At 47.5% G+C, this 26,132-nt stretch overlaps 1 protein-coding gene across 1 annotated transcript in view; it reads left to right on the top strand.

The window, feature by feature from the left end:
- The first annotated feature begins 5,575 nt into the window (after window positions 1-5,575).
- The window catches only part of CADPS (calcium dependent secretion activator), a 203,022-nt gene continuing 182,465 nt past the window's right edge, over window positions 5,576-26,132 (top strand). Inside the window, 2 exon segments of the mRNA XM_030956450.1 lie at window positions 5,576-5,813; window positions 5,815-6,019. Of these exon segments, the coding sequence (XP_030812310.1) occupies window positions 5,641-5,813; window positions 5,815-6,019 (378 nt within the window). The 5' untranslated portion in view covers window positions 5,576-5,640.

The raw sequence follows: 26,132 nt of genomic DNA, 5'->3' as shown, positions 1-26,132 counted from the left end.
CTGAAGAAAGGAAACTTGCTGTAAATGCCCTGTATGCAGGGCAAGGAGCAGGCTGAGCACTGATAAGAGGAATGCTGAACTGAAGCACCTCAGCTCTTGCACCATCTGCATCTGCAGCGGCTGAGTGTCTCACGGTGCCTCCCTCCCCATCCCACACTTCCCTGATGTCAAGAATTAAGTAAGGCCGGCAGCTCTGGTTGGCCCCTGCTTCGCTCCTGCCACAGCCCTGGTGCAGCCAGGATCCCAAAGTAAATATTAGCTGAGTGTGCATGAACAGGTGAAAAGAGCAACAGTTTAAGCCACTCTGTTTGGGAGACTGAGAAATCTATATAACACTGTTACCAAGAAACAAGGATTGCTTCCTCTGCTATTTTAGGAAACAGTGAAACTAACAGAGCCCAGGACACACCAGGATTTCTATTTCCACTCTGTAAATGAGTGTTATTACCAAGAGGCAGTGTTTTCCAGTGGCACCCTGTAGCCAGACTCTATTCATGCCTGAATCAAAGGACGTGCTGGTCGAACCTGCCCACTCACACGCTCCCATTATCCAGTTCTTTAAAGTGCCCTGTTGCAAGGTGCAAACTGTCTAGTCCCTCACAGCATGTGCCCAAGGATGTGACAGCAAGTCCTCAGGAAAAGGTATCATTTACTTGGCACTACCTGTTGCACAGCCTAAGACAGTCTGGCCCTCAGCAGCTCCTCTGCTTCCTTTTTCGGTTGCTGCTGAAATTTCTCATCTTTATGAGCTGTAAGATATTTTTAAGTAGTCTTTGCCACCTATTTTTCCTCTTTTTTCCCTTTCATTTTCACCTGATACTGTACAGAACTCAGAATTGTATTGCAAAATTTCTTTTCTAAAGCAAGAGGTACAGCCAAGCAAAAACTTTTTTCATGTTTTGATGGCATGGTGCCAAAGGGCCAAATTTGCAGTAGATGACATCCAGAAGAACAAATGATCTCTGATGCTGGACTCCTATAAACACCAAGAGTAGCAGCCAGCTGGCACCCCGTGATTGCTGGGGGGCTGGCACTGGGCAGCCCTGTCAAAAATCTGCAGTCAGTCTCAAAGTGAAGGTGAACCCTAGCTGGAGTCTCTGTACACCCCTCCAGAGGTATTTTCTGATCTATACCCAGCATACTGCATCTATAAGGCAAATAATCTCAGGCTCATTAAAACAGCACCATCTGAGTTGGAATAGGGATAGGAGCTAGTGGGTGCAGTTGGTGACTGGCAAGGAGAAGCAGAGAGTGCCCCAGCACCAGAGTCTGCACTCTCACTTTGCTTCCAAATCTCATGTTCAGTGCCAGTGATTTGCAAATGACCTCATGTTCTGGCAGGGGAGGTTTAGAGTGGGTATTAAGGAAAAATTTCTTCACTGCAAGCACAGTCAGGCATTTGAATAGACGGCCCAAGGAAGAGGTGGAATCACTATCCCTGGAAGTGTTCAAAAGGTGTGTGGCCCTTGGGGACATCATTCAGTGGTGAACATGGAAGTGTTGAGTTAATGGTTGGTCCTTTCAGCCCTAAGGATTCTATCATATTCCATGGCCACAGGGGACCTCAGAGGAAGCTAAACAGAACAAGAGATGGGTCTTACTCTCTCTTTCCTCTTCTAGACAGTCCCTGCAACTCCCTGCCATCAGTGCACATAGATTTTACAAAGGCACTAATTGCTTCCAGCTTTCAAAAATATTCTGGTTTAGGCCTTTAACCAGGATTAATAAAAAGAGTGTGGGTTTGTTTGGTTTTCATGCAAGTCTCCCTAAGGGAGATATTCTGTTAAACTCTCCCAAATGGCTGCTTTAAGCAGAGTTCACTCCTTCTGAGGGTTTCTCCCAAGCCTTGGGTCCTGCCTGCTTGCTTGCACAGGCAGTGTCACTGCACCCAGTGCTACATACACAGGAAGCCTCTTCCCAAAGCCAAGGCCTCTGCTTCAGCTCTGCTTTTCTTTGCAGTAATTTCCACAAATCATTATCTATACTGATTTCCTCTGTCTAATGGAAAAAACTGGAGAGAGATACAATCACTGCAGTAGCGATTTTTTCTAATATCAGCAGGTTCTTCCCTCTGACACTGCACAAAATGGAAAGAAATTTGAAACATTTCACAAACTACTTTTACTATTCTTCATCCAAGTCTGTTTTCGATACCTGAGGTCACCTGGAATCTCCTTTACTCAGCTGCAGTGGCTCCAGCCATGAGAGGTGGGAAGCATTTAGCCCTCAGCAGGGATTGGTGTGTGTGTATTTGCTGCTTCTTGTTTGTAGTGCAAACAGGCACAGGCACGGAGGTGGAGTATTCCCACACGCTGAGTATTGCCCCTTACCGCAACTTGCAAGAGAGCTGGTAATGCAGGTACTTTGGATCTCATTTAGTAATTATTCTGGAAAGTGTTTTAGCAGATGCAATTAACTCATGATGCTGGGAACAAATATGTAGTGGCAGATTTTTAAAACCTCCTGGAGCCTGTTCCAAAGTGATAAGTTAGAAAGGACCATGGGTTTTGCAGCTGTGTTTCATCTTGAAAACGAACTTAGCCATCCAACATTTGCCATCCTTTTAACCCAAAGAGCCTTTGTTTTAAGCATCCTGAGAAAATAGCAATAAAAACCAACATAACATCAAAAATTACTTAGCTAATGCTCCTATTTATCTACATTTACCCACTCATGATGGGTAATTACACAAGCACCCACTGTGAAATAATACCACTGGAAGTTAGCCACACATAATTTTCATGATCACTCTACTGCTTCCCTTCCTGCACAATTCCTTCCAGACACTGCCTTGCAATAACATGCAAACAACTGCAAGTGAGAGATGTTTTAAAGAAAGCTGCATACATGTCTCTGGACAAATATGGCATTTGGAAAGACAAAGCAAGAGGCCTGAGAATTTTTGACCTGACTCTTTACCCAGTAAAAAGCATGAATGTTGTAACTGTACGTTCAAATACAGTCACTGTGAAAATGTGGATGTGTGAATTAAGGAAATAAAGGGTTGATCACACTGACTGTGATATGTCCATGCTTCTCTGGACCAGCAAAACTTGCAAATGAGCCATACCATGATGTTCAGTCAGGCCTTTCAAAACATAACCAAGTTCAAAGTTCTCTAGTGAGCCAAATCTCACCCACTAAAGGACAAATATATTTCTGAAGGCTCTTAAAAAAGAACATGCATGTTTTTTGGTGGTTGTATGTATCTATCTTACATCAATTAATTTAAGGAATCTTTTCTGACAATCTGTCAGAAAAGTCAATTTGTCTTTATAGTCAGATACTCAATGTCTGTGATGTTCCTACCAGCAAAAGTTATTTCTGTCATCCCCAGCTGCTTTCCTCTAGTGAATCCACCTCTGCAGAGTTACTGCAACAATCAGAGCAATCACCACAGAAAACCTTTCATAAAAAATGGTCCAATTTTCCTCTGATCATCATCTGACACAGCTTTGTTGCTGTTTTGTCCAGGAGAGGGAAGACAGAGAGCTGCAGCTTCTGAACATCTGCCACCTCAGCTATGAGAGAGAGCACCTGCAGCCTCATATCACAGATACTTTTTTTCTATTCTCCTATACAATAAATGACATTTCTTTATTGAAAATCCCAAAGATTTCTGCTTTCTCCTCTGTTGTGTGATCACCTATAGATAATATAATAATATGCACTGATGCAATTGATTCAATTTTTTTCTGCATTGGCACAACTGCACTCAGGACAAGGATTTTTTTTCTGATGGATACTATGAAAACGGCAGCAATCAAAAGAAAGAAGTGCCAAACTAAAAGACAACTGAAAAAATAAGAGAACTTTTCTGAGGAAGAGACTTTTGAGACATCCCATCACCTTTGTGGTAGTTGTCCTTGCATTAGCAATGTTAGAGGCCAAATGGCTCTGGCAGGTGCTGTATGACTGTCCCATAGCAGCACAACCACACCTTGGGTGAACAGGGTTATTTGCATTACAACAATGATATCATGCTACTTCTAGTTGTTTGTCTGGGAAAAAATAAATAGGGAGGCATGAAATGAAATAAGACTGAGAAAGGCTGAGAGGGGCTGAAAAGTCTTCTCCTAAGTTCAGCTTGGACCAGCTCCTTTCAATGGGAAGCACATGGAAAACTTTGTTTGCAGAAACTTTACAATTTTGCTCTTCCCCACAGAGAGTTTGTCATCCCCGGGTCTTCCCACATTGCTGGCAGGACACACACCATGGCAAGGTGATGTGCAGAATGCCACAGCTCTAGCAGATAATGATGATAGAAATGGGGAAAGCCATTTTTCACTCTCTACACCAATTTTTCAGCCACTTTTCATGGCTTTTGGAAATGTAGGACCCAGAAGTTTTTCCAGACTCATCTGCTACTCTGAGCTTTTAATTAGAAGTAGGTAAGAAGCTCAGAAAGCCCAGCTGTTGTGAAAACACTGGAACACATCGTGAGAAGCAGTGCCTACCTCCTCTCCCGCAAGCTATTCTCACAGCCCCATCACCATGAGCCAATGTTTATCTATTCTCCCTAAATATTTATTAACATGAATTAACAGGTGACAGGTATTTTGACATTTAGAAAAGAAGCACTGCTAATTGAGCAGAAAAACAAAACCTTGAAAACACCCACCGACCACAAATGCACAAATACATGTAAATGAAGTCTCAATCAGATCTGAAAATCACCAAAAACTAAACCATTGCATACACGATGTCTTCACTGACTCATCCCTTAGAGAGCCTCCTGAAGTTCTCAGCTTGCCCCAGGTAATCTTCAAAGCAGAACACCACGATATCATTACACATGTAATAATTAGTGACTTGGATGAAACCTTTACCAGCAATATCACTTTTCAATTAAGACTTTTAGCTGCACTGAGGTGCAAGAAGAACTGCTCGGTGGAAAACAAATGCTGTGAGCCTCAGGTCTGCGGGAATTCGTGTGGCTCAGACTGCTGTGAGGACACAGTGTGGGGCTGTGGGGACACCAGGGGCACAGCAGGGACATTGGTGTCCTTGGGGACATTGAGGACACAGCAGGGTCTGTGTGTGGTTGTGGAGGTTTGGAGAGACAGTGGGTTCTGTGGGGACACCGCGGTGCCTGTGTGGGGCTCTGGGGACATTGAGGACACCACGGTGCCTGTGTGGGGCTGTGGGGACATTGAGGACACCGCGGTGCCTGTGTGGTGCTCTGGGGACATTGAGGACACCACGGTGCCTGTGTGGGGCTGTGGGGACATTGAGGACACCGCGGTGCCTGTGTGGGGTTGTGAGGACATTGAGGACACCGCGGTGCCCGTGTGGGGTTGTGGGGACATTGAGGACACCGCGGTGCCTGTGTGGGGCTGTGGAGACACCACAGCACACGCTCAGCACCCCGCACCGCTGGGACCCCCGCGGCCATGGCGGCGGCGAGGCGCGCACCGGGCATGCGCGAGGCCCGCTCGCCGCTCGCTCCCCTCGCCCCGCGCGTGCAGCACCGCGGCCAGCGCCCGCGCGCACGGGGCGGGGGCGGGGTTGGGCGGGGGCGCGCGCGGGCGCGGCGGCGCGCGCGGAGCCGGAGCCGGGCACGGGCACGGCGGCGCCGAGCGGAGCGCAGCCCAGCGCGCTCCACAGCTCGCCCGGCCGAGCCCAGCCGTCGCCGCCGCGATGTTGGACCCGTCGTCCAGCGAGGAGGAGTCGGAGGAGCTGGTGGAGGAGGAGAGCGGCAAGGAGCCGCTGGCGCCCGCTGCGGCGCGGCTCTCGCCCAGCCGCCCCGGCGAGGGCCCGGGCGGCGGCGGCGGCGGTGCCGCCGGCGGCGGGAGCGCGCCGGGGGCTGCAGCCCGGCGGGCGCGGCAGCAGCGCGGCGCGGCCCGCCAGCCCCAGCCCCTCGGTGGCCAGCGAGAAGGAGAAGGATGAGCTGGAGCGGCTGCAGCGGGAGGAGGAGGAGAGGAAGAAGAAGCTGCAGCTCTACGTCTTCGTCATGCGCTGCATCGCCTACCCCTTCAACGCCAAGCAGCCCACCGACATGGCCCGCCGGCAGCAGAAGGTACCGGCCGTGCGCTGCCCTGCCCTGCCCTGCCCGGCTCTGCCCTGCCGGCTAGGCTCTGCCTCTCCTCTCCATCACCCACCCACCTTTGGCTGCTCCCTGCCTGCCCCTGCCATCCACCCGCCCTCCTGCCCCCTTCTTACCCACCCGCTGTTGACTTACCCCTGTGCCCGCTCTCTAGATGCCCCTCTGTCCGCATCCCTGCCCGCTCCTCGCCTCTCCTGCCGCTCCCGGGCCTGCAGCTCCCCGGGCACCCCAAGGGCACTCCCGGCTCAGGGCACCTTGGGCCCACGCGGTGTGCTTTGCTGGCAGCAGCCCTGGCTCGGGGCTCGGGACAGCCCCCTGACCCCCCATCACCCCCCGTGCTGCTCCCCGACATGCTCTCCCACACAGAGCCGGTGACATACATGGTTGCTTCTAGTTACGCAACGTCGGGATTCGGGAAGTTTGGGATGTTGGCTATCTAAAGGTTGTTGAAAGGAGAGAAATGGGGTATATTGCTGGAAAACGCCAGGCACGTGCTGTTGCCTCCTGCAAAGGGACTCCACAACTCCATGCTTACTGCAAAGTTTGCTTAACTGGGAGTGCTGGCATTGACTTGGGGAGTTGCTGAGTCTCATTTCAACTTCTTGCAAGTGTTTATGTTTGGCGAGCTCCCCAAGACCGCCTTCCCGGTGGAATGCATCAGCAGAGGTTTGCGGTGGAGTCTCTGCCACAGTCCTGACTCGTCCTCCCCCAGTGTGTCACCACAGCAGGGCCGTGTGCTGCTCCAGGCAGAGGCTGGGCAGGAGTGCATCACCCCAGCTCCCCATCTCCAGGAGCTGTCTTGGAGCTTGTTTCTCCTCTGAGGCACAAGCTCATGGGCCAGGGCAGAAATTAAGTTTGTTCTGGATCTGGACACAGGCATCTTTCAGTCAAATGTAGCCAACTTTTTCCCTGTGGCAGCCAGAGTTCAGTCTGTGATGTAATGTAGCTCTCTGAAACAGCTGGCTGATTTTTTGTCACCATTTTCGGTTGAGTTTCTTAGACTGCAGTTTTAGCCTTGATCCTGTTCTGTGTTCACAAATGACCTTTACAATTCAGGCAGACTCCTGGATGTATTGATGCAAACGACATTCAGTTCTGCTACACCACAGGACTATTATTAGTCATTGCAACATACGGAGGTAGGAAAGTGTATCTGTACTGTATCATGTAGTTTAAAGGCAATATAGGACAATCTGTTGCTAGAAGCTTGAGTGATCTGCTTTTGTTTGCTGAGCAAAGTACATAGCTGAAATTATAGCCAGGTTTGGAGTTTCTTTTATCTGTTCTTTTTGCCTACAATGCTTTTCAACAGATTGTGAATTTCCAAAGTCGTTTTGGCTTTTGTTTCCCCGTGCAACTTCTTTGTGTTAGAGAAAGAACTTACATTATTGTTAGTTAGGTTCGCTGAAATACAAACAAGTAAGTCCTGCAACTGTTTCTCACGTAAAAGTGAACTGAAGATGAAACTTATATTGTTAGTTTCACTGAAATAAAACCAAGTCAGTCCTGCAATTGTTTCTCACATAAAAGTGAACCGAAATTGACAAGTAGTTTATCCAAAGGAGTGTGCAGCATCCTAGCAGTTCAGAGAAGAGTGGCTGGGAAGGACAGTTTATAGTCCCTGAAATCAAAATAGTGCACTGTGAAAGGACAGGAGAAGGGAGAGGAAAAGGTGGGGAATAAAGTGCAGGTGAAACAAAGAAATGAGGAGTAATGAGAAAAATTACAAAATGGCAGCAATATTCAAGGCCATGTGGAAGTTACACAGGATCTTGGGAGGAAATAATCCATTCTCTGTGAAATGAAGAACATAGGGAAACATTTCTGGCTTATTAACATAGCTAAAATAGGTGTGTCTTGGGGGCTGACCCTCTCCCCTCAAACTTAGCAGTGAAATGGAATTGGGAAAGCTAAATTTACCATGATGACACATGTAAATTGAATTTACCCTTTAAAAGGTGAATTAATTCTGGTTTTTTGTTTTCTCTATATCCCTATATTCAGTTGTCATGCTGGGAGTAGATCCTTGCCCTTTTTTCTTTGCCATGACTCCTGTTGAAGTCAATTAAAGGACTACCAGAGTTTGTTGATGAACTTCATGTGCTCCTCTGCTTTGTTTTCCTAACACATCCCTCTGGGAAAGGCCCTTCCTTCCCTGTCTAGAGGGAGACCAGAGGGTGAAGGTGAGGGACTTGATCCCTCTTGAGCACTGAGCTTCAGTTGCAGTGTACTGGTTGGGTCTTCAGTAATGGTGAAAGTGTCAGGTGCTCAAGACTCACCAGAGTGGAACAAATGCATTTTGCTTCTTAGGGGAAAGGTGAGAGAAAACTGGATTTTGGTCCTGCTCTAATGGGGACTGTTGGGTCAGTTTGCTCATTGGCAGAGGAGGGATAAACTGCTCCCTTTCCCATTTGCCTCTCCACCCTCACAGTCTGCAGTTTGCCAGGGAATTGTTTCATCCTTGAAGAAATAGGAGCAGAAGATCCCCAAGTATTATTATTTGCAGTCTCCTGGCTGGTGTGCAGAACCACACTCTCTTCTTTCCCAGTGGTGCTGGACAGAGAGGCTGCAGGGGCTGCTGCTTGATCCCCTGCACATGCAGGGCCCTGGAAATGCCAGGCCTGACCGTGCCCATCTGCCCTCTGCAGTCACTGCCCATGGACAGGGTGTCTGGGAGCCCCACTGGGGCCCTGCCCTGGTGAGGGGACCTGGCTTCACACCCATGTCAGGGAGGTGCCACCACAGAGGTGTCTGGGCAAAACTGTGCAGCAGTGAGTGCTGAGGACCTGTCCCCAGCCCTACTCAGCAGGTTCTGCCCAGTGCTGGAAGGAGAAGGATGAGGTTTGGCTTCACCTGGCTCACAGCTCTCCCCTGTGGATTGGGCAATGCTGTGACCCCGAGCACAGCCCAGGCAGGGACCATGGCTTTGCAGGTGAGGCAGTGAAGCTGTTGCCCTGCAGAGTGGTTTTCTGTCTGGAAACACTCATAACAGCCAGCCCATCCCCACCACAGCTGAGATGGACTGTGTTGCAGCCAGCCCCTGCCAGGCTCCCAGAGCCCAGGCAGCTTCTAATAGCGTCACCTTCTTTGCCATTTTCTCAGATAAGAAAGAGTTGATTTTGTTGTGTTGTGGCCATAGCACTGAAGTTCTTGCCTGGGCTGTGGATCCCTGTGTACCTCCCCTGGGGTGTGTAATCCTCCCTCCTTTTTCCTGCAATGCTGTGTCAGAGCTGGCTGGTGCCCTGGGGCTGGGAACACACTGGCACAGCGGGCACCAGTTGTGCAGCCACACACACACATGTGTAGTGCTCCAGAGCTGGAAAATGCAGCCTGGTGTTCTGCAGCACCCATGAACCACCCTGGAATAAAGGGAACTCGGTAGTTAAGGTGCTGCTGTTGCACCACAAAGGTAATTACCTGCTGTTTGATAAATTAGAATGTATATGAGAGCAAAGAGAGCAGCAGAAACGTGTGAATGGATGGTGTAGCTGGGTACTTACTGCGTGTGGGCATGACAGCTCTGCTTGTTTACACCAGCAGTAAACTCTGTGTTTCAGATTTCCAGATTAATTTAAGCAGGTGCCACTCAGAACTGGTATTTTTCTGATCATGACACCCCAGATATTTCAGCAACAGAGGAAAAACTGTTTTTTAGATGAGTGTTTTCAGGTCTACACCTCTGCTTGGGTTTATTTTGATGTTTGTGGGGCAAGGCTCCACTTGAGTAACTACACGTCTGTGATGTCTACCTGTAAGTTCTTCTATTTACATCTCGCTAGCACTATTTCCTAAGGAAAAGAAAAAAGGCTTATTAGATACCTGCCTGTGTTGTCTTTGCTTCCCACTTAGGTTTCTTTTTTAAGCCACCACTGAATTCCAGGCACATTAGAGATGCAGGCAATGGTCTGCAAGATACTCATCCCTGTAAGGCTTGGTGAAAATAGGGAGATTTCATTTTTATTTCCACCCCAAATGGGAGGAAGGTGCCGTGTGTGGGCAGCCATTACTAGACACTGGGGAATCTGAGCATGAGACCAACTGAATGAGGAGGAAAAACTCCCATCAGAGCTTACAATATTGCTGGATATGGAAGGCTCTGGCCTCATGATGCAGCTCAGGAGGAAAGTGGCTTTGCCAGCTCCATGGCTCTCAGAACAACGTGTTTTATTACTGCAGATGGCACTGAGCTTGGTAATTGCCTGCCCAGGATGTGTGTGGTCTTTTCTCTAGATCATGCTGGTTTGTTGGAAGTAGAGTGGAGACGACCAACCATGCTTGGTGCCTCTTCCCACTTGATCCCAGCTGTCTGAAGCCTTTGGGAAGACAGCTCAGCCAGCAGCCGAGGGATGTTGGACAAGGTGTGTGTCTGTAGTGATGCAAACCAAGCATCCTTGGATATGGGTTGTACCTCTTGCTAAATATCTCTGCAGCATGGCAGTCAAAAGACACAGCACAGCCCTGGAATTGGTGTTTGCTCATTCAAAATAGCATAAACTGAAAACACTTGTTGGGAAAGGGGCAGCAGGAATAACTTTTTAGGAGATGAAATGTGGAGAGCACATTAGGTCAGACATTGTTGCAGCCGTGGTTGCCACTGCCTGTTTTCCTTCCTGCAGAACAAGGGAGTAGGCAGGCAGGAGAGTAAATCAGTTCCCACTGGAATAAATGCAGGATGAAAAAAGTTCCAGATTTGTTGCAGATTACCAGGGCTACTCCTGGGAGAAGAGGCTCATGATTTGGGTCCCTGTGTAAGCCTGTGGGATGACGTCAGGTGCATTAGCAAAATTCTCAGTCAAATTCAGCAAAGCGCTTAAGCTTTTGCTTTGCTGAATGGTGATTGATTTAAGCACAGTGCTTAATGCAGAGCAGGTGTGAGGGGTCAGAAACTGTTCAGTTGGTTACAATGCATCTTAAAATACTGAATTCTTGCCATTTCAGCTGATGCTGCAACAGTTAGGACACAGGAAGGCTAGTGCAGCTTTCCAAATAACCCCATCTTCCTTATCGTGGATTGGATTGTTACTCTCATGCCATACTTACACAAGTTCTCTCATAAAAGCACCAGCACACTGTTCTTCTGGGATGGACTGAACTCAGGTGGTGTTGGGACTTGTTTTAGCAGTTTTCTTCTGGAGGAATTTGTTTTTGTGGTCAGATTCTGCTCTGCTGGTCCCAAGAAACCCTTGGAGATTTTTGGTTTTCTCAGCTCTGCAGGGCAGGAGAGGTAAAGATAATGCTCTGCTTGTCTTCTGTCTGTCCCTCAGTTGCTGTCTAGTGCTGTTTAAGAAGTAGCTGCAAGGTTCAGGCAGCTCTGAAGCACGAGCTGTACCTCATGCACAGCTCTGTAGTTGCAGCAAAGCTTGCAGGAATATTATAAGTGCTATGCCTATACAAACCTGGAGGAGTAGTTGGGGGCTGGCTTCACCACTTAGATGGCTCAATGTAGGCACAGGCCACTGCCACCATCAAATGAGGGCTGTGTGTGTGGCTGGCTCCTGGCTGGGGCTGTGCCCAGCTCTTTGCCAACCCTGAAGTGAAGGTGAGCCTGCTTGCAGAGCATCACCATGGCAAGGAAGGTCTGGCATATCTGAGATGCTGTGCTGCTTAGCAGCGTGGAGTGCAGAATGTGATTACTGTGCTCAAGTTGTCTGGAATCTGCAGAAAGCAGTTGTTTTCAGTTAAAACACTTATAATTTATTTTGCCAGTGTCTTATCTTAATTTAATTTTAGGAGATATTAAATATTTGTCATACTTTGGCTATTTATATACTTGCAGTTTATTGGATTGTGAAGTGGGTAATTAAATAGGCTGTGAGCTTGGTCTTTGGCTGTTGTAAAACTTTGCAGTTCCTGATCCATAGCCTGACATTTCAGTTATTGTGGGTGGCACCTCTTGGGCCAGAGATGCTACTAACTAAGAGTGGAGAAGACTTATCTGATCATGCAGCTCCAAGCCCTGCTACAGCCCATTGTTTCAAAAGGTGTAATTTATGGCCTTGCTTTGCATAGTCTAGACACTCTCCCTGAAGCGCTTTGCCTCTTGCACAACTTGTAATTTTTCTGCTGAATGGTGAGTCACTTCTCCATTTACCTATGTGGAAAGTGGTCGGCAAGTCATTTCCCTATGCAATTTTTTGTTAGCTGGAGAAATATTTAATTTGTTTTTAGTTTATTTAACAGTAGCAGCCCAGCCATCACAGCTCTGCTACTAGCAGTGTATATATACAAACCCCAGAGCTACTGCCAGTGCTGTAGTCCAGAGTGGTACAAGGTAAACATCCTCTTTCTGTTTCATGATGTAAACTTGATCAGTATGTTAAGTCCAATCAATACAGTATGATCAATAAAGCTGTTGCTTGGAGAGTATTGATGTGAATCCAGCTAGTGGCTTCAGCAGTGCCACGGTTTCACCCCCAAAATGATCTCTAGAAATCAGATATTTTAGTGTGTCTTGGAGCATTAAGACTAATTAAAACAGTAGAGTTCCCTTAAAACAGCAGACAAAGGGACTTTCCCTGGTGATGAGCAGCTCTTCTCCATTTTTGTCACCCAAGAGGGTGGGTGGGGTTTGATGGGTGGCCCCTCAAAGGTCTTCCCTTCCTGGAAACAGAACAGGGTAAGATCCAAGGGAAGGTGCCACTTCCCTGCCCAGCTCTTTTAGAGTGTGGTGCAGACATGGCAGGACAATCAGAATTGTCTCCTCGCCTTGGATGCTCCTTATGCAAGTGGCACCACCAGCTCCCAGTGGGTCAGAAGTGGGCCACCCTTCTTGGAGGGGATGCTCCAAGGTGCAGCAGAAGGGTCCAGCTGCCTCTTCATGAGGATGGGTGAGGGGAGATCCCCTGTGTCATTACCTTGGAGGTACTGACAGAAATACACAGAGCATCCTAGCCTGGCACTTGCTTAGGAAGAAGTTATTTGTGGGTACAGGATATTTGGGTTGCTTCAACCAGGTTTTCCTCTAAATTGTGTGGGCTTCATTTTTAAGACAGGACATAAAGTGCAGTTGCTGAGTGTTTGATGTTAACCTTTTGAAACTGGTGTTTGAAAAGGTGCTTTTAGTGATAATATTTGGTATTGTTTGTCTGTGATTCAGGCTGATAAAGTCAGACATTTTCTAGAATTTAAACACCTGAGTCAAAGTGTCATGCAAATATTTATTCATCTTGGGCTAAGTCATGCTGTGTTTGTAGTTGTCATAGTTCAAAACCTGTCTGTCTACTTCACAGTAAGGTTAGGAGCTTGGACCTTTAGTAGTGTCAGGTATATAGTGACCCTCATGGCTGTCTCCCCATACCTAAATGTTAATATTTGATGAAGAAACTTAATGAAATCTAGATTTAGTCATGTTTTTTAGTGACGGTGCTGTGGTGTTTATCTTTGGGGATTGGCAATACAATGTGCACATCTTGAAGGAACCTCACTGACTTTGGTAGGACTTTGGGCTGATGCCACAGTGCATTTGTGTAATACCCTGACAAACAGGGCTGATGGTCCAGCACTACCCTTTTGTGATCTTGTGTGCTAAATTAGGGTGACATTCACACAAAGGCAGGGCTTTCAGACTTTCTAAAATGTAGAGTCTTCAAATCTAACTTTGTCTGTAGACAAAGCTAGATTTGAAGACTCTGCAGACCACCTTCTGCTCCCTTTTTGGGGTGGGATTTAGATCCACACTTGATTTAGATTTAGCTTTTATGAACTGGATCTGATCCTGTACAAGCATGGAGCAGTGACCCTGTCCCTGCAAGTCTATCACTCACTGTATGTCTTCAGCCATGTGAAGAATTTTGGGGGAAAAAATTCAATAAAGTTTTTGGCAATGGAAAAGAAGTATTTATTTAGGGTGCTGTTGTTGCCTGAGGCACTTCTGCAGGAGAAAGAGGCCTCGTATCCAGAGCAGCAGCAGCACTGCAGTGTGCACAGGCTCAGTTCAGTCTCTTGGAGCAGGGATAAAACTGGGTGGTTTGGCTCCCAATTACCTGTCTGGCACACGGAGGACAGTAATAGGGAGGAAAGGCTGTTTTCCAGGCACACACCTTGAGAAGCCACTGATAGAAGAAGCTATTTGTTAATAATTGTCCTCTTGAAACAGTCTCACAGGTTGCCTTGTAAAGAGCAGTGTCTGCTCCAGCATTTGAATTTGATTTTTAGCATTTGCATTTGATCCTGAGAACCTATTGAGCTGGAGAGGGTGGCAGTGAGAGTTTGCAGATTCTGTAAGTTTGTAGCAGCCACTGATGTCTGTTAGATGCCATGTGTGCTTTCAATCCATGAGGTTTATGGGGCTACCTGACTCCTCTGGGATGCCATTCTCCCTTTCCTGGGGAATTTAAGTTACCAAGGCACATGATGCTAAGTTGGCATTGCCCTGAGGTGCAGAAGGCTTCAATCCTGCTGAAGGGTTTTACTGCTTTGAGCACACCAACATATGACCACAACCCACAAGTTTTTCCCCACCTCCACATCGCAGGGGAGCAGCCCCATGCTTTCCTCAGAGCCCCTCAGAGAGGGACAGTGATTTACCTTTGTTAGTAGGGACATGGGTGTGTGCATGAGGGTCATTTCAGAGCCTGGAGTGTCACAGCCAACATACAGACTCTGGTTGGCACTGGAGAGAACAAGGTGCCTGGCTGGTGGCATCCTGATGAGATAAAGGGACTTGGCTGTTAGAGGGAAAATAAACCAGTACTCATAAATACATCTCCCTGATGTTGGCTCTGCAAGAAGGCACTCACCCATCAGATTTCCAGTTGACGCTTTGCTTGGAAATGAACTCTTATCCCAAGGAGTGATTTGGGGGAGCCCTGTCCAGCCAGTTGGCCAAGTGAACCTAAATACTGTAGAGACACTTTGGAAGGAAATTTCTGGGCTTGCTCTGGCCAGCCTTGATGTGTGGCTGGTACAAGTGGCTGTTGAAGGGAGAAGCTGCTCCACGAACAGCAGCCAGATGCAACCTGTATTCCACTCAGTGCTCCCCTCAGGTGTCCCTATCCCTGTCTGATGGGTGTGGGCTGGGAAGGAAGGAGCATTTAGGTGTTATGTTTCAGGCACAGAAAATATGGGATTATTTGGGAACAATTAGTTGCTGCCATGCAGAAGTTCTGTTGGACCGCTGCTGTAGTTTTTGCAGCAGTTTTTGTAGGGGCTCTAGTTTTTGCAAGGAGGTGGTTTCACTTTGCCTGATGTGCTGTTGCAGGGGATCAGCTCCTCTCACACCTCAGCAGCAGAGAATTTAGGCAGCTGGAAAGTGATGTGGGTATCACATAAGCAGAACATCAAGCAAAAGGCAATTTTATTCTAAGATGCCAAACACCTTTTCCTAATTCATCAAGAGGATACAAATGCTTTGCATGTTGCATGTGATGAGTTTGCTTTTATTGTCACCAGCTTCCTTCCTTCCCAGCAGACTGCTCCCATTCTCCTTGCAGCCAGAGATGATGACAGACTCGTCTCTGCCTCAGGAGGAAGCTAATGGGGTGACGCAGCAGGAGCCAGCTGCCTTGCTACCTGCATGGTGACACTGCAAGGGGGAAGGAAGGCCACAGCCAGCACTTCTTCAGCCACGGGCCAGGCTGCAGGACCTGTGCATGCTGCAAAAACCAGCTCTGTGCCTCCCACCCTGGCTCTGCAGACCACGCTCTGCCAGTGAGACCTCCGGGCAGAAGCCATCTGCTGCTGTTATGTGGGGATGTTCTGAGCTGCATGGGGTTGGTTTTTGGTGCATAGCAAAGAGCTAGCTGGAGTTAGGACTGCAGAGACTTTGGGTGTGCTCAGTCATTTGTGAGGGCAGCTCCCAAACATGAATCTATGCCGATGCTCTGCATTGGGAAAGAATGGGGAGCTGGGAAGGGCACGAGGCCTGGCTAAGGGACTTTGGAGTTGGGAAGTTTCAGCTTTGCCCCCTCCCTTTATCAGGTGTTTGGTTGCTTTAGTCTCCAGACTTTCCTCCTCTGGAAGGGTACCTATGAAGGAGCTGGGGCAGAGAGGAGGGATTGCTGGCAGTCCTGGTGTGGCTGTGTTTTCCTTTTCCATCTCCCATTTGCTCTGCATCAGATATGCCCAGGGCTATGCAGAGATGATGGGGAATAATACTCTTCTAGCCTCTAGCTGTCTCAAGAGAGAGCTGGTGTCCTCAAAAGCCTTGAGTTGATCATGCAGTGGTGGATTATGTTAGTCAAGGCTCTGCGGGTATGATTTCTACTTGTTTATGGGCTCCTGGACTTAAGTGGTACCTCCTACTCTAAAAGATGTTGGTTGTAATTCTGTGAAGACTCTCATGGGTTTTATCTACTCCAAGGACTACTTCTTTCCCAAAATCTCTCATGACACATTCCTGCACAGCCTGTACCACATACCTATCAGGGAGAGCAGCAGTTGGTGCATTTGTTCCAGCCTGACTGGTGTAGGGAGGGAAGGCTGGGCAGAAATGGCATCAGAGAGCCTGTTTTTTAAACTGTGAGCTGGCTGCTTGTACCAGCTGTGCGAGCCTGCATGGCTGAGCCATGGGCATCCCCTCAGGGGTTACACCAGCCTGGGAGGGGGTTATGAGAGCAGAGTGGTGGAGCGTGCCTGAGGCACAGGTAGGGAACAGAAGCAACATGCCAGTGGCAGGATGGAGGATGGAGGAAGTGAATTTGACACTGGAATTACACTTTAGAACTTCTGATTTTGCTTGTTTTTAAGTGCTGTTACAAGTGCAAGTGCTTGTGCAAAGGTTGTGAACTGAGCAGGATGGGGTCTCCATGGGCATTGTTAGATTTCTCCATCAATAGTGAAAGCCACTGAAGTGCCTGGACTCCTGTGCTGGCTGATATAAAATGGATGTTTCCTTCGAAGGCTGCATTGCATCCCTGCTGCTGAACTTTTATTTGGAGTTCCTCAAACTATGACCTCTGAAGCCTCTGTGGCAAAGCTCCTGCTTGGTGCATATTTCATGCAGCAGGATGTCAGTGATAGAAATTCTTCCTGTAATTTCATCTCTCTGTAAACTCCCTTTTCTCAGCTTCTGTTGCATGCCAAAATATTCCTTTCTGCACAGAAGTCACCCCAAAAGTGAATCAGATCCTGCTGAGCAGGACAGTCTTCCCACTACCTATTTATAGTGCATGCAATTACCCTCCATGCATCTCGGAATTCTAATTGCCTTTTTATTGCTGTTTGTAGTGTGTTAAAGGTTTTTGAATGCTCATGCCTTGTGTTCTCATTAGCTCTATTTATTCCTCCTTTGGCTCCCTTCCTCAACCTCATCAAATTTAGCATCTTCATGCCTTCAGGCCTTGGACAGCTCTGCCACTTCTGACTTCTCCCATGTCCTTGCTTGTGTTGCTGCTCCAGATGCTTTGTGTTCCCCAGTCTCGGTCTGACGTGCTCTTGGGACCTGTCTCCTGGAAGGGGCTCTGTGCCTGCTGTGACACCCTGCCAATGATCCCTTTGCTGGGCAGGGTGCCTCAGGGAAGGTGCCTCAGTATCTCTGAGGCAGCTGTCCTGCATCAAACAGGTCCGTTCAGCGTGGTGATGCTGCCCAGGCAGTTAGGGGCAAATACCTGATTTCCAAATGGGGAGCAATGGTCAAGAGTCTGGGGAGCAGCTGGTAATAGGGACTGGGAGTTGGTAAGCCAGGTGAGAGGCAGGTGCTCTGGCCTGGAGTCCCCTGCATGGATTTCTTTTGTGAGGATGGCACCAGAGCTGCTGTGCCACCAGTGGTCCCCTTTGTGACAAGACCCTTCTCTAAAGCCACAGTCTCTTGGGCTGGGGGCACATACAACTGGTATTACTGAGATTGCTTTTTTAGAGCTTTGTGTGCATCCTGTACCAGTTTTCACCTGATGGGCTTGTGCAGCACCTGGCACCCTGGTGGGTCACTGGGAACAAGCAGTAGCGTGTTTGTCTTGTATAGTTTCTTGAGCGCAAAGTCCTTTATAATGTTGTTTGCTTTATGTTTTAGCCTTGTTGTGTGGCATTTCCATGGCTCAGATTAATTTAATTATCCCCCGAGGTTCTTGCTTGCTCACAGTTGTCCAGGACTTTATTGCCCTCCTCTTGTGTATTGAGGAGCCCACACAAATCTGAATCATCAGTAAATGTAATCACGGTGTTTGATGTTTGTTCTTCCAAGTCCGTGATATATACAATGAATGAAACTGGTCTTAATACCCATCTGTGCCTCCCCTTTCAGCACTTCTTATGTTCCAACAGGCTTATTTGCTGTGTACAGCCCTGCCACTCTGTCCTACCAGCATTCGTATTGACCAGAGGAATTAATGCTTTATGTAAAATTGTATCAAGAGCCTTCTCACCCTATAGGTAATTTATGGCCAGAGCTTGCTATCAGCAGCTTTAGCATGTCGGCTCAGGGAGGGCTGAGCTCAGTAGCCTGCAGTGCTCTGTGGGTTGGGGCTGAGGATGGGTGAGTGCTCCATGCTGCCAGCCAGCATTCAGTGTCCCTGCCTGCAGCTGGTCCCAGCCCCTGACATGGTGGCACTTGTGACATGGGCTGTGCAGCGTCACTCTAGGCTGGCATCCTCATCTGTGGGCTCTGGCTGAGTGTGAGGGTTCATTAGCCAACAAGAGAGTTACTGAACTGGAACAGCCTGGAGCTCCTTGGCCTCAGCGGGAGTTTGCTGTTTCAGGTTCCTTGTGAGAGGTGAAAGCAAAGGCAGAGCTTGGCAGTTTGGGCACTGACTGGGTGCTTGACTTTGAGCCAGGTTACAGGCTCAGCTCTCTGCTCACTTCTTCACAGACTCACACAATTATCCAGATCTTTCTCAAGCTGTTATCAATAAGGTGATGAAAATATTACTCCTAGAAGACAGAGCTTGTGAGATGCTGACGGAATTGCTTAGTGCAGGATGCAGGTCTGGGGAGCACTGGGGCTGGACCCAGTGAGAGTGGCTGTGCAGTAGCTCAGACACACTCAGACACTGAGCAACACCAGGGGCTGCCCCTTCCGTGACTTGCTGTGTCCTCCAAGCAGCTTTTACAGCTGCTCCCTCTTAAAATAAGACAGTTAATAGTCTTGCATAATTCATGCTTACAAGTTGTACACATTTGATGATAGAAGGAGCCGATGTTTCATTTACGCACATGGGGCTTCATATAGATTGTAACAGCTCCGTGCAGAGCAGCCATGCACCCTTTCCTGCTGTTTGTGTTTGGGCAGGTGGACAGCAGGCTGCCTGCTGTTTCCATAGGCAGGGCAGTGCCTGGCTCACCTGCAGCCTGCTCCTCTGACATTTCCTGAGCTTGTCACGGATGCTGCCCTCCTTCAGGAGGGAGAATTGCAGTGTAATGCAGAAGCAGGACAGGGAAATCTTCATCCTTACTGCTCTCAAAAGCCAACTGCTGTATGAAAGGGAGGCAGTCTGGAGTCCTGAGCCTAGTTTTGCATTGCTGGGAGTCCATGGAGCGAGGCTCTGCTCCAGATGGGCTCTCTGGGGATGCATATGGATGTGCTCTGGCTGCCCTTGCTTGGGGCACTCTCGGTGCACAACGCGGCCTTCAGATGTTCGTGCTCTGGTGAGGGCTTGGGCTTCAGGGACAACCAACTGTGACTAGCAGGACATGGGCATTTTAACTCGTGTAGCAGCTCAGCTGCCCTCTGTTAAAGCCCACACATTCAGGAGCAGAGTAAGACCTCTGATTCTTTCCTCTGAGAGCCAGTGGCCAGCCAGAAGCAGCTGCCTTGCTGTTTGGTTGCTGCAGCTTTGGGAGGGAGTTACAGCTGCTCCAGTAGTGTGGCAAATCATCTCCATTTATCTTTGGTGTTATGCCCAATGTCAGAGGATCTCTTTACATTGCATATATATTCAGACTGAGCAAACCACAGTAGTTTTCCTGTTAAAATTTAATGATGAAATATGACACTTATAAGTGATTTATCTTTTTTCTTTTGCCAGTTGTTTCATTTGCTGTATAACCTTCATGCTAATGGTAATAATCTTTCCTTGCTGTGACTCAGGGGAATGGATGTGCCTTTTGAATTTGTTTTTTTTTACCTAGACAGAATCTTTGTGGTAGTTTGTTGGTTTTTTGGTTTTTTTTTAACAGCTCTGATTACTTGCTTTGCAATGCTCTGACCTATATTCAAGGTGAAACTTGTGATAAATATTTGCTTTGGGGAGAGAAGAACAACCATGCTTTTGAGAAGATTAAGTCCTGTCAGGCAGCAATCCTCATTTCAATTAGACATCAAAATGCAAATCATCCAGACTTCAGAGTATGTCAAGGTGAGAGCAGAAAGGACTTTAATACATTCTGAGATTAAGTTGAAATCCTTGAGCACTTTAATTGTTCTTGGTTAGTTACGCTGTCTAGGAATGGTGTGGGGGTAAGTTACAGCTGTGCAAGGAAGCCCTTCAAAGATATATTTAGTCCCAGGATTTCAGGGGCTATAGGAGGGATTTGCTCACCTGGATGCTTGGGAGACTTTGCTGTGTTTGAAAGGGGGAATGACAGAGCCTGGGCAGTGGGAAGACTGAAGTATTTTTTAATTTCTGCTTGAAGAGATTAGCCATGGTTTTATGAAATGTAAATGAAATTCCTACTCTTCTTTTTTTCTTGTATCTGCTTCTGACTTTTCAAGCAAACATTAATGAAAAAATTGGGGGTAAGAATCAGCAAAAAAACCAGCTTGTCCCTGTTGAAACCATGGGTACAAGGTCATAGCTGTTTATGTAACAAATCTCAGGATTCAAAAAATGTCCTTGGTGTCATCTTGTGCAATTTTTCAGAGGTGTTTATGGAATCACAGTACTATTTTGCACCAAAAATTTTAGCCATACGCTGTAATTGTACATTGTGCACCTCTTTGTATGCAGTTTGAATGATCACACTTTGTAGCTATGACAAAGAAGCTTAATGAAAACATAGCAAAAATGCAAATTATACGTCTATCTTATTAAAAAAATATGTTAGGAGGCAGACTCTGCACTAGACAAACTTCTGTAGACAGAAAAACTCTCAAGAGTGTTCTTCAGAGCTGGACCTTGTGTGAAAAGCATTTGCAGCCACCTCACATCACCCCTTCCCAAGGGAGCCAAGCAGCCAGTGAGTCCCCATGGCTGGCAGATCTCCCTGGGCCTGTGGGGCTTGGGGCTCTTTTTGCAAGGCAGGTCTGGGCATTGCTCTTGGGAGTTGCTGGGCCTTGGTAACTCAACAGAGGTGGGAAGGGCTACAAACAAGGAGGCAGAGGCAAAGAAACAACCTCCTGCATCATGCAGGCTACTGCTGAATCACTGTTTATGCTGTTACTGTACCTGCTGACTTGATGCATGGAAATAGGGTACCTCTATTTTTAGTTCTTACCTTGTGCATTCATGCACATGCACGCTGAAATGATACTTTTTGTGATGGGAGCAGTTTCTTGCCTACATAGGGAAAGTATTTCAGAGTTGTGGCACAGTAATTCCCAATTTCTTCCTTTCCTAAAATCGTCTGCACAAGGTGAGAGTGAGGGAGAGCTGCTTGCTCTCTGTAGTAGTACAGGATGCCCTGAGTGCCTTGAAGCTGCTGCTGCTGCAATCGATGCCATCCAGACATGGTCCTGCCCCACTGCCTTTCTGGCAGCAGAATTACAGCTGCCAAATTTTATTCCATACCCTGCTGGCTTCCTTTACCCTCTCCTTTAGAGCTTATTTGATACCTAAATAGGATTTATCAACTATTGCAGCAGGACCACAGTGTTTTGGTTTGTTGCTGTCAGTTTTTAATCTGTGATTTATTTTGCCCTGTTGATGCTAGTGGAGCAATATTCAGTTCTATCAGCAGAGGAAAAGGTCCCAAGATGAAACCAGCACATTTGTTTTGGCAGGAGTTGTGTGTTGGCTGTTACCTGCTGCTGCATTAATTGTGCTGTGAAAACAGGCACCACTTTTGAAGTAATTTAGATATAAATTACCTATATGAGCTGGGATGTTGAGGTGAGGGAAAGAAGTGACTCGTCGGTACCAAAAAATGACTGTTTTCATTGGGGACAAGATCTGGTTTATTTTGTTTATGCTGCAGGAAACCAGTGGTTGCTGGTGGAACATTCCAGTGAAAACAAAGCTTTCTCATTCTTGTGTGTTGGGATTGACAATGGCATTTAGGAAAGAGACGAAATAAAAAATGCTCTGCTTTTACAAGGCTCTGTCGTTCATGTAGCAGCAGCTTTGTGACACTGTCTGTCCTCAGCTGCTGCGACTTCAGAAGCTGAGATTCCCCAGAGCTGATGAGATTATTTGACTCAGTGATATTCTTTAGAAAATGCATTATTCCTTCCCTGGTATCCTCCTGGTGCACAGGGTGCTGGTCCCTGCCACCAGAAAGCCTAGGAGTGAGTGCTGCTGGTGCTAAAATGAATAAAGTCGTGCATACAGTGACAGCAGACTGGTCCAAGTACTGTGTCCCATGTAAGAAGTGTGACAAAAGGTTTGTCAGGATTCTGCCTTAAATTCCTGTGTCCAAAACCTTAATATTGTACTTGGCAAGCATGAGATTTTTCCAGCTGCCCTCTTTGATTTGCTCTCAGGAGAAGGTAGCAGGGGAATAGCTGCTGCTCTTGAATACTGGGTGAAGTTTGGCATCACCTGGGTGGGAATTATGCCTTTGACTTGAAGGTCTCTGTAGCTTTGGTTTCTGGAAAGTCTGGATGCTAAACTGTCATCTCCCAGCAGGTATCATGTCTTAAACCACTTGCAGCAGACCCTGTGGCGGGCCTTGCTTTCCTTAGCAAGCTTATTCAGAGTCTCAGGTATCCAGAAATTAGTGTTGCCTCCAAATTCAGATCCATTTCTTAAATTGCCCTTTACTGCATTGTGAGAGTTTGGTCTGGCCAGCAAGAATGACTTAGTGATTCTGGTACTCACTCTGGCCCAGGGATGCCTGATGTCTTCTGGGTCCTTTATGCCCTTCATCCTTACAGAGCCTTGGCACCCACACCCAGGAGAGAATGGTGTCCTTGTGAAACCCTTGCTGGTCCAGTTTCTGTCCTTGTTTCAGGGATATTAGGAATGAAGCAGTTGCTTGCATCACTGCCGAGTAATTTTCTGCCTCTGGAGCCCCGCACAGAGCTGCAGCACGTTCACTCCTCGCTGCACACACAGCCCTGGCTCTTCCTGGTGTGAAAAGCCTGCTGAATTGTTTTAAAATGCCACAGCAGGAAAGAGCTTTATTTCTTGTACTCCATCATTTATGTCAGCCCAACTTGAAGCATGTGCATGGGTGTAAATGCATTGGCTTTACATGGACCTGTTTTCTGTGTGTTTGTGGCTGCCCTGCTGAGGAGCATCACCAGCCAGTGCTGGAAAACTCCTGTGGCAAAAGAGGGAAGAAAGGGAAGAGGAGAGCCGAGGAGAGGTGGGAGGAAGGTGCTCCTCTTGAAGCAGAAACACCATTTGCTTCTGCTTCACCTCCCTGCAAAGAGACAAGGAGGGCCTTTGGACTGTGCAAGGACACTTCCTCCAGTAGATGGGAATAAGGAAGAGCAAGGGCTACCCAAGAGTAGCTGTTTAGAAACAGATCCATGGCACCTCTTGGGTTTGGGGGGAAAAACACTGAAGGTTTGGGCACTTTTTTCTGGACCTCAAACTGGACTGCAAATATTTTCTCCCCAAAGATGTTTAAAGCTAAGCCTTGCGAGGCTGAAATAGTGTGCAAGCAGCTCCAGCTCTCCCTGAGGCTTCAATTTTCAGGATTATTCAGAGATTTGCAAATTAGAAAGGTGCTGAAACCAGTTGCCTTGAGCTTCAGTGCAGAAGCATTTGATGGTATGTGGCATCCTGCAGATCAGTTCCCAGGCACCATCCCCTGTTGGTGGTACTTTTCCATCCCTGATGCTGTCTGTGGCCAGAGCTCTCTGCTTGGCTTATAGCCACACTCTGTAAGGCACAGAGGAACTGAGGCAAGGGGAAGAGGCTGAGCAGAACCTGTGCAGAGAAGGTGCTCCCAAATCCGTGCTGGCTGCCAGCTCTTTCTTCACTGTGCCCAGGGAGATGCCAGTGACTGTGCCAGGCATGCTGGGTGTGGGGTATGGGATGTCTCTAAGGACACCTGAGCAGACAGCTTGGAGGTCAATACCTCGTTAGAGCAAAGCCATGCGCCTGCCTTGCCTCTCTGCTCTCTAATTGCTGCCTCAGTGCTTCCTATCTGCATCCAGTAAGCAAGCTGCTGGGTAGTTAATTACTGCTCTGCTCTGAGTGCTGTATTATAGTCCATTCTGTCAATACTAATTGTTTTATAGAAATATGAAGTACCTCTTCCCCTTTCCTCCAAGGACTTTGAGATGCAATGTGGGCTTTAATGATATCATTCTCCCTTCTGTCCACTGTGAGCAGGAAAGTATCTCCCATTTTCAGTGGGCACTTAGGGCTATGTGTTGGAGAGGCATGAGCACTCTGCTTTTGGGGTCTGTTCCTGTGCCTTTCCAAAAAAGCTCTTTCCTTTCCCTGGTACCTTTGGTGCTGAGTATTTATAACTGATCAACTGCAACCCAAGATCAGAGCTGTGATTATCAATTGTCCTGATGAATTCAGGCAGTGCTTCATTACATTGTTCCCTTCCTGGGTGGGGTTTTTTTTTTTTTTTTTTTTCAACCTTTGGTTTAGTAAATAGGTGCAAAAGAATAAGTAACTTAAGCAGGGGTTTTAGGTGGTCATCTACTGAGAGTGCATACCATAGTGTGTAAGGATAGAACATAAGGAAAATTCCCCCTTTCAGACATGAAAATTGTCAGCTTTTGGCATTCAGTTGCATCTCCATGTACTTGCACTAACCAGGTGGTCAAGGTGGGCAACCACTGGTGATGGCTCTTTGCACGCTCAAATTTATAATTTTGAGTGTGTTTTTATTATTGCCCTGTAGTAAACACCAAATAAACCCACATTCATTCACAATTAAAGAAAAGTAAATTTAAATGTGCCCCACATGTATTGAGCTTCAGGTGTGTTTGTAGTGACTGATGTTTTGGGGCTGTGCTCTGATTCTCTTTGCCTCACTGGAGGTTTTGTTGTTAGCTTTTAATCATTAGCAGCATTGCACAGGGCAGGATGAATTCCCGGGTGGGCACCTGTGATCTGTGCTCTCTGTCATGCAGAGATGAAACAGGAGAGCAGGGAAGAGCTCTCTGCCTGGCTGTGGGAAAGGCCCTGCCACTGGGATGCTCCAGAGCTGATCCTGACTGCTTTCTGTACCTACAGCTTGCTGCAGAAGGCTCAAAAATGCGATATGGGTGTGCCTGAGGGTGCTGGTGTGATTTTAACAGAGATAGAGAGGATTTGTTGGCAGAAGGGTGGATGGCAGAGTCCTGTTCTCAGTGGGGTGTGGAGGATGAGCAGTTTTTTAGCCCTTCACTACACAGCACCTTCTGCCCAGCACGTGCCTCTGTGTTGCATGTCCTGGAGCTCAGATCAGGGCTTCATCTGCTGTCAGCTGGTTACACCAAGCAAAAGGAGGATGGCTGGATGCAAGGGTTGATGGTATTCCTCTGTCTTCCCAGGGGATTCACAGAGCAGACCATACTTAATTAGACTTGCTTTTATACTTAATTAGAGTCGCTTTCAGAAAACAGTGCAACTTCTGGTGCTATCAGCGCTTTTCAATGGCAAACATGGGAGGGCAGGCAGCACGAAGGAATTGCAGACCCACAGGGCCAGAAATACTCAGACTGAGAGGCAGGACTGCTGATCCATGAGCTGAATAGTGCAGAATGACTGCTAGCTACTCCCACAGGCATGGCACAGTGCTGGACTGCTGGACATGCTCAGTGCATCCTTGTCAGGCTGAGGAATCCTTGTTGAAGGTCTGAAACTGCTGTACCCAGGCTGAGATTACATGGCTGTCAGTGCAAGCTGTGAACTGGGAGGTGACACAGCTTTTTCTTTAGAGGAGAGGTTTTTTGCATATTGTGTGGGATTTATAAACAAAACTTACTCCAATACAGGCTGAATCTTTCCTGTATTCTATTAAAATAGAGGGGGACAGGAGGCAAAAATTAGCCTTTTAGACTTAATCCCTGTCTTCTTCCTCATCAGTATTGAGCTCTGAGGGTGTTTGTGACCAGAGATTTGTTGTTTGGCCTGGAGTTCCTGTACAAGGACTTTCCGTCTCA

The sequence above is a fragment of the Camarhynchus parvulus genome, chromosome 12 (genome assembly GCF_901933205.1).
Source record: "Camarhynchus parvulus chromosome 12, STF_HiC, whole genome shotgun sequence".
Taxonomy (NCBI): domain Eukaryota; kingdom Metazoa; phylum Chordata; class Aves; order Passeriformes; family Thraupidae; genus Camarhynchus; species Camarhynchus parvulus.
The sequence above is the reverse complement of the archived record's forward strand: the minus strand, read 5'-3'. Positions and strand labels throughout refer to the sequence as shown.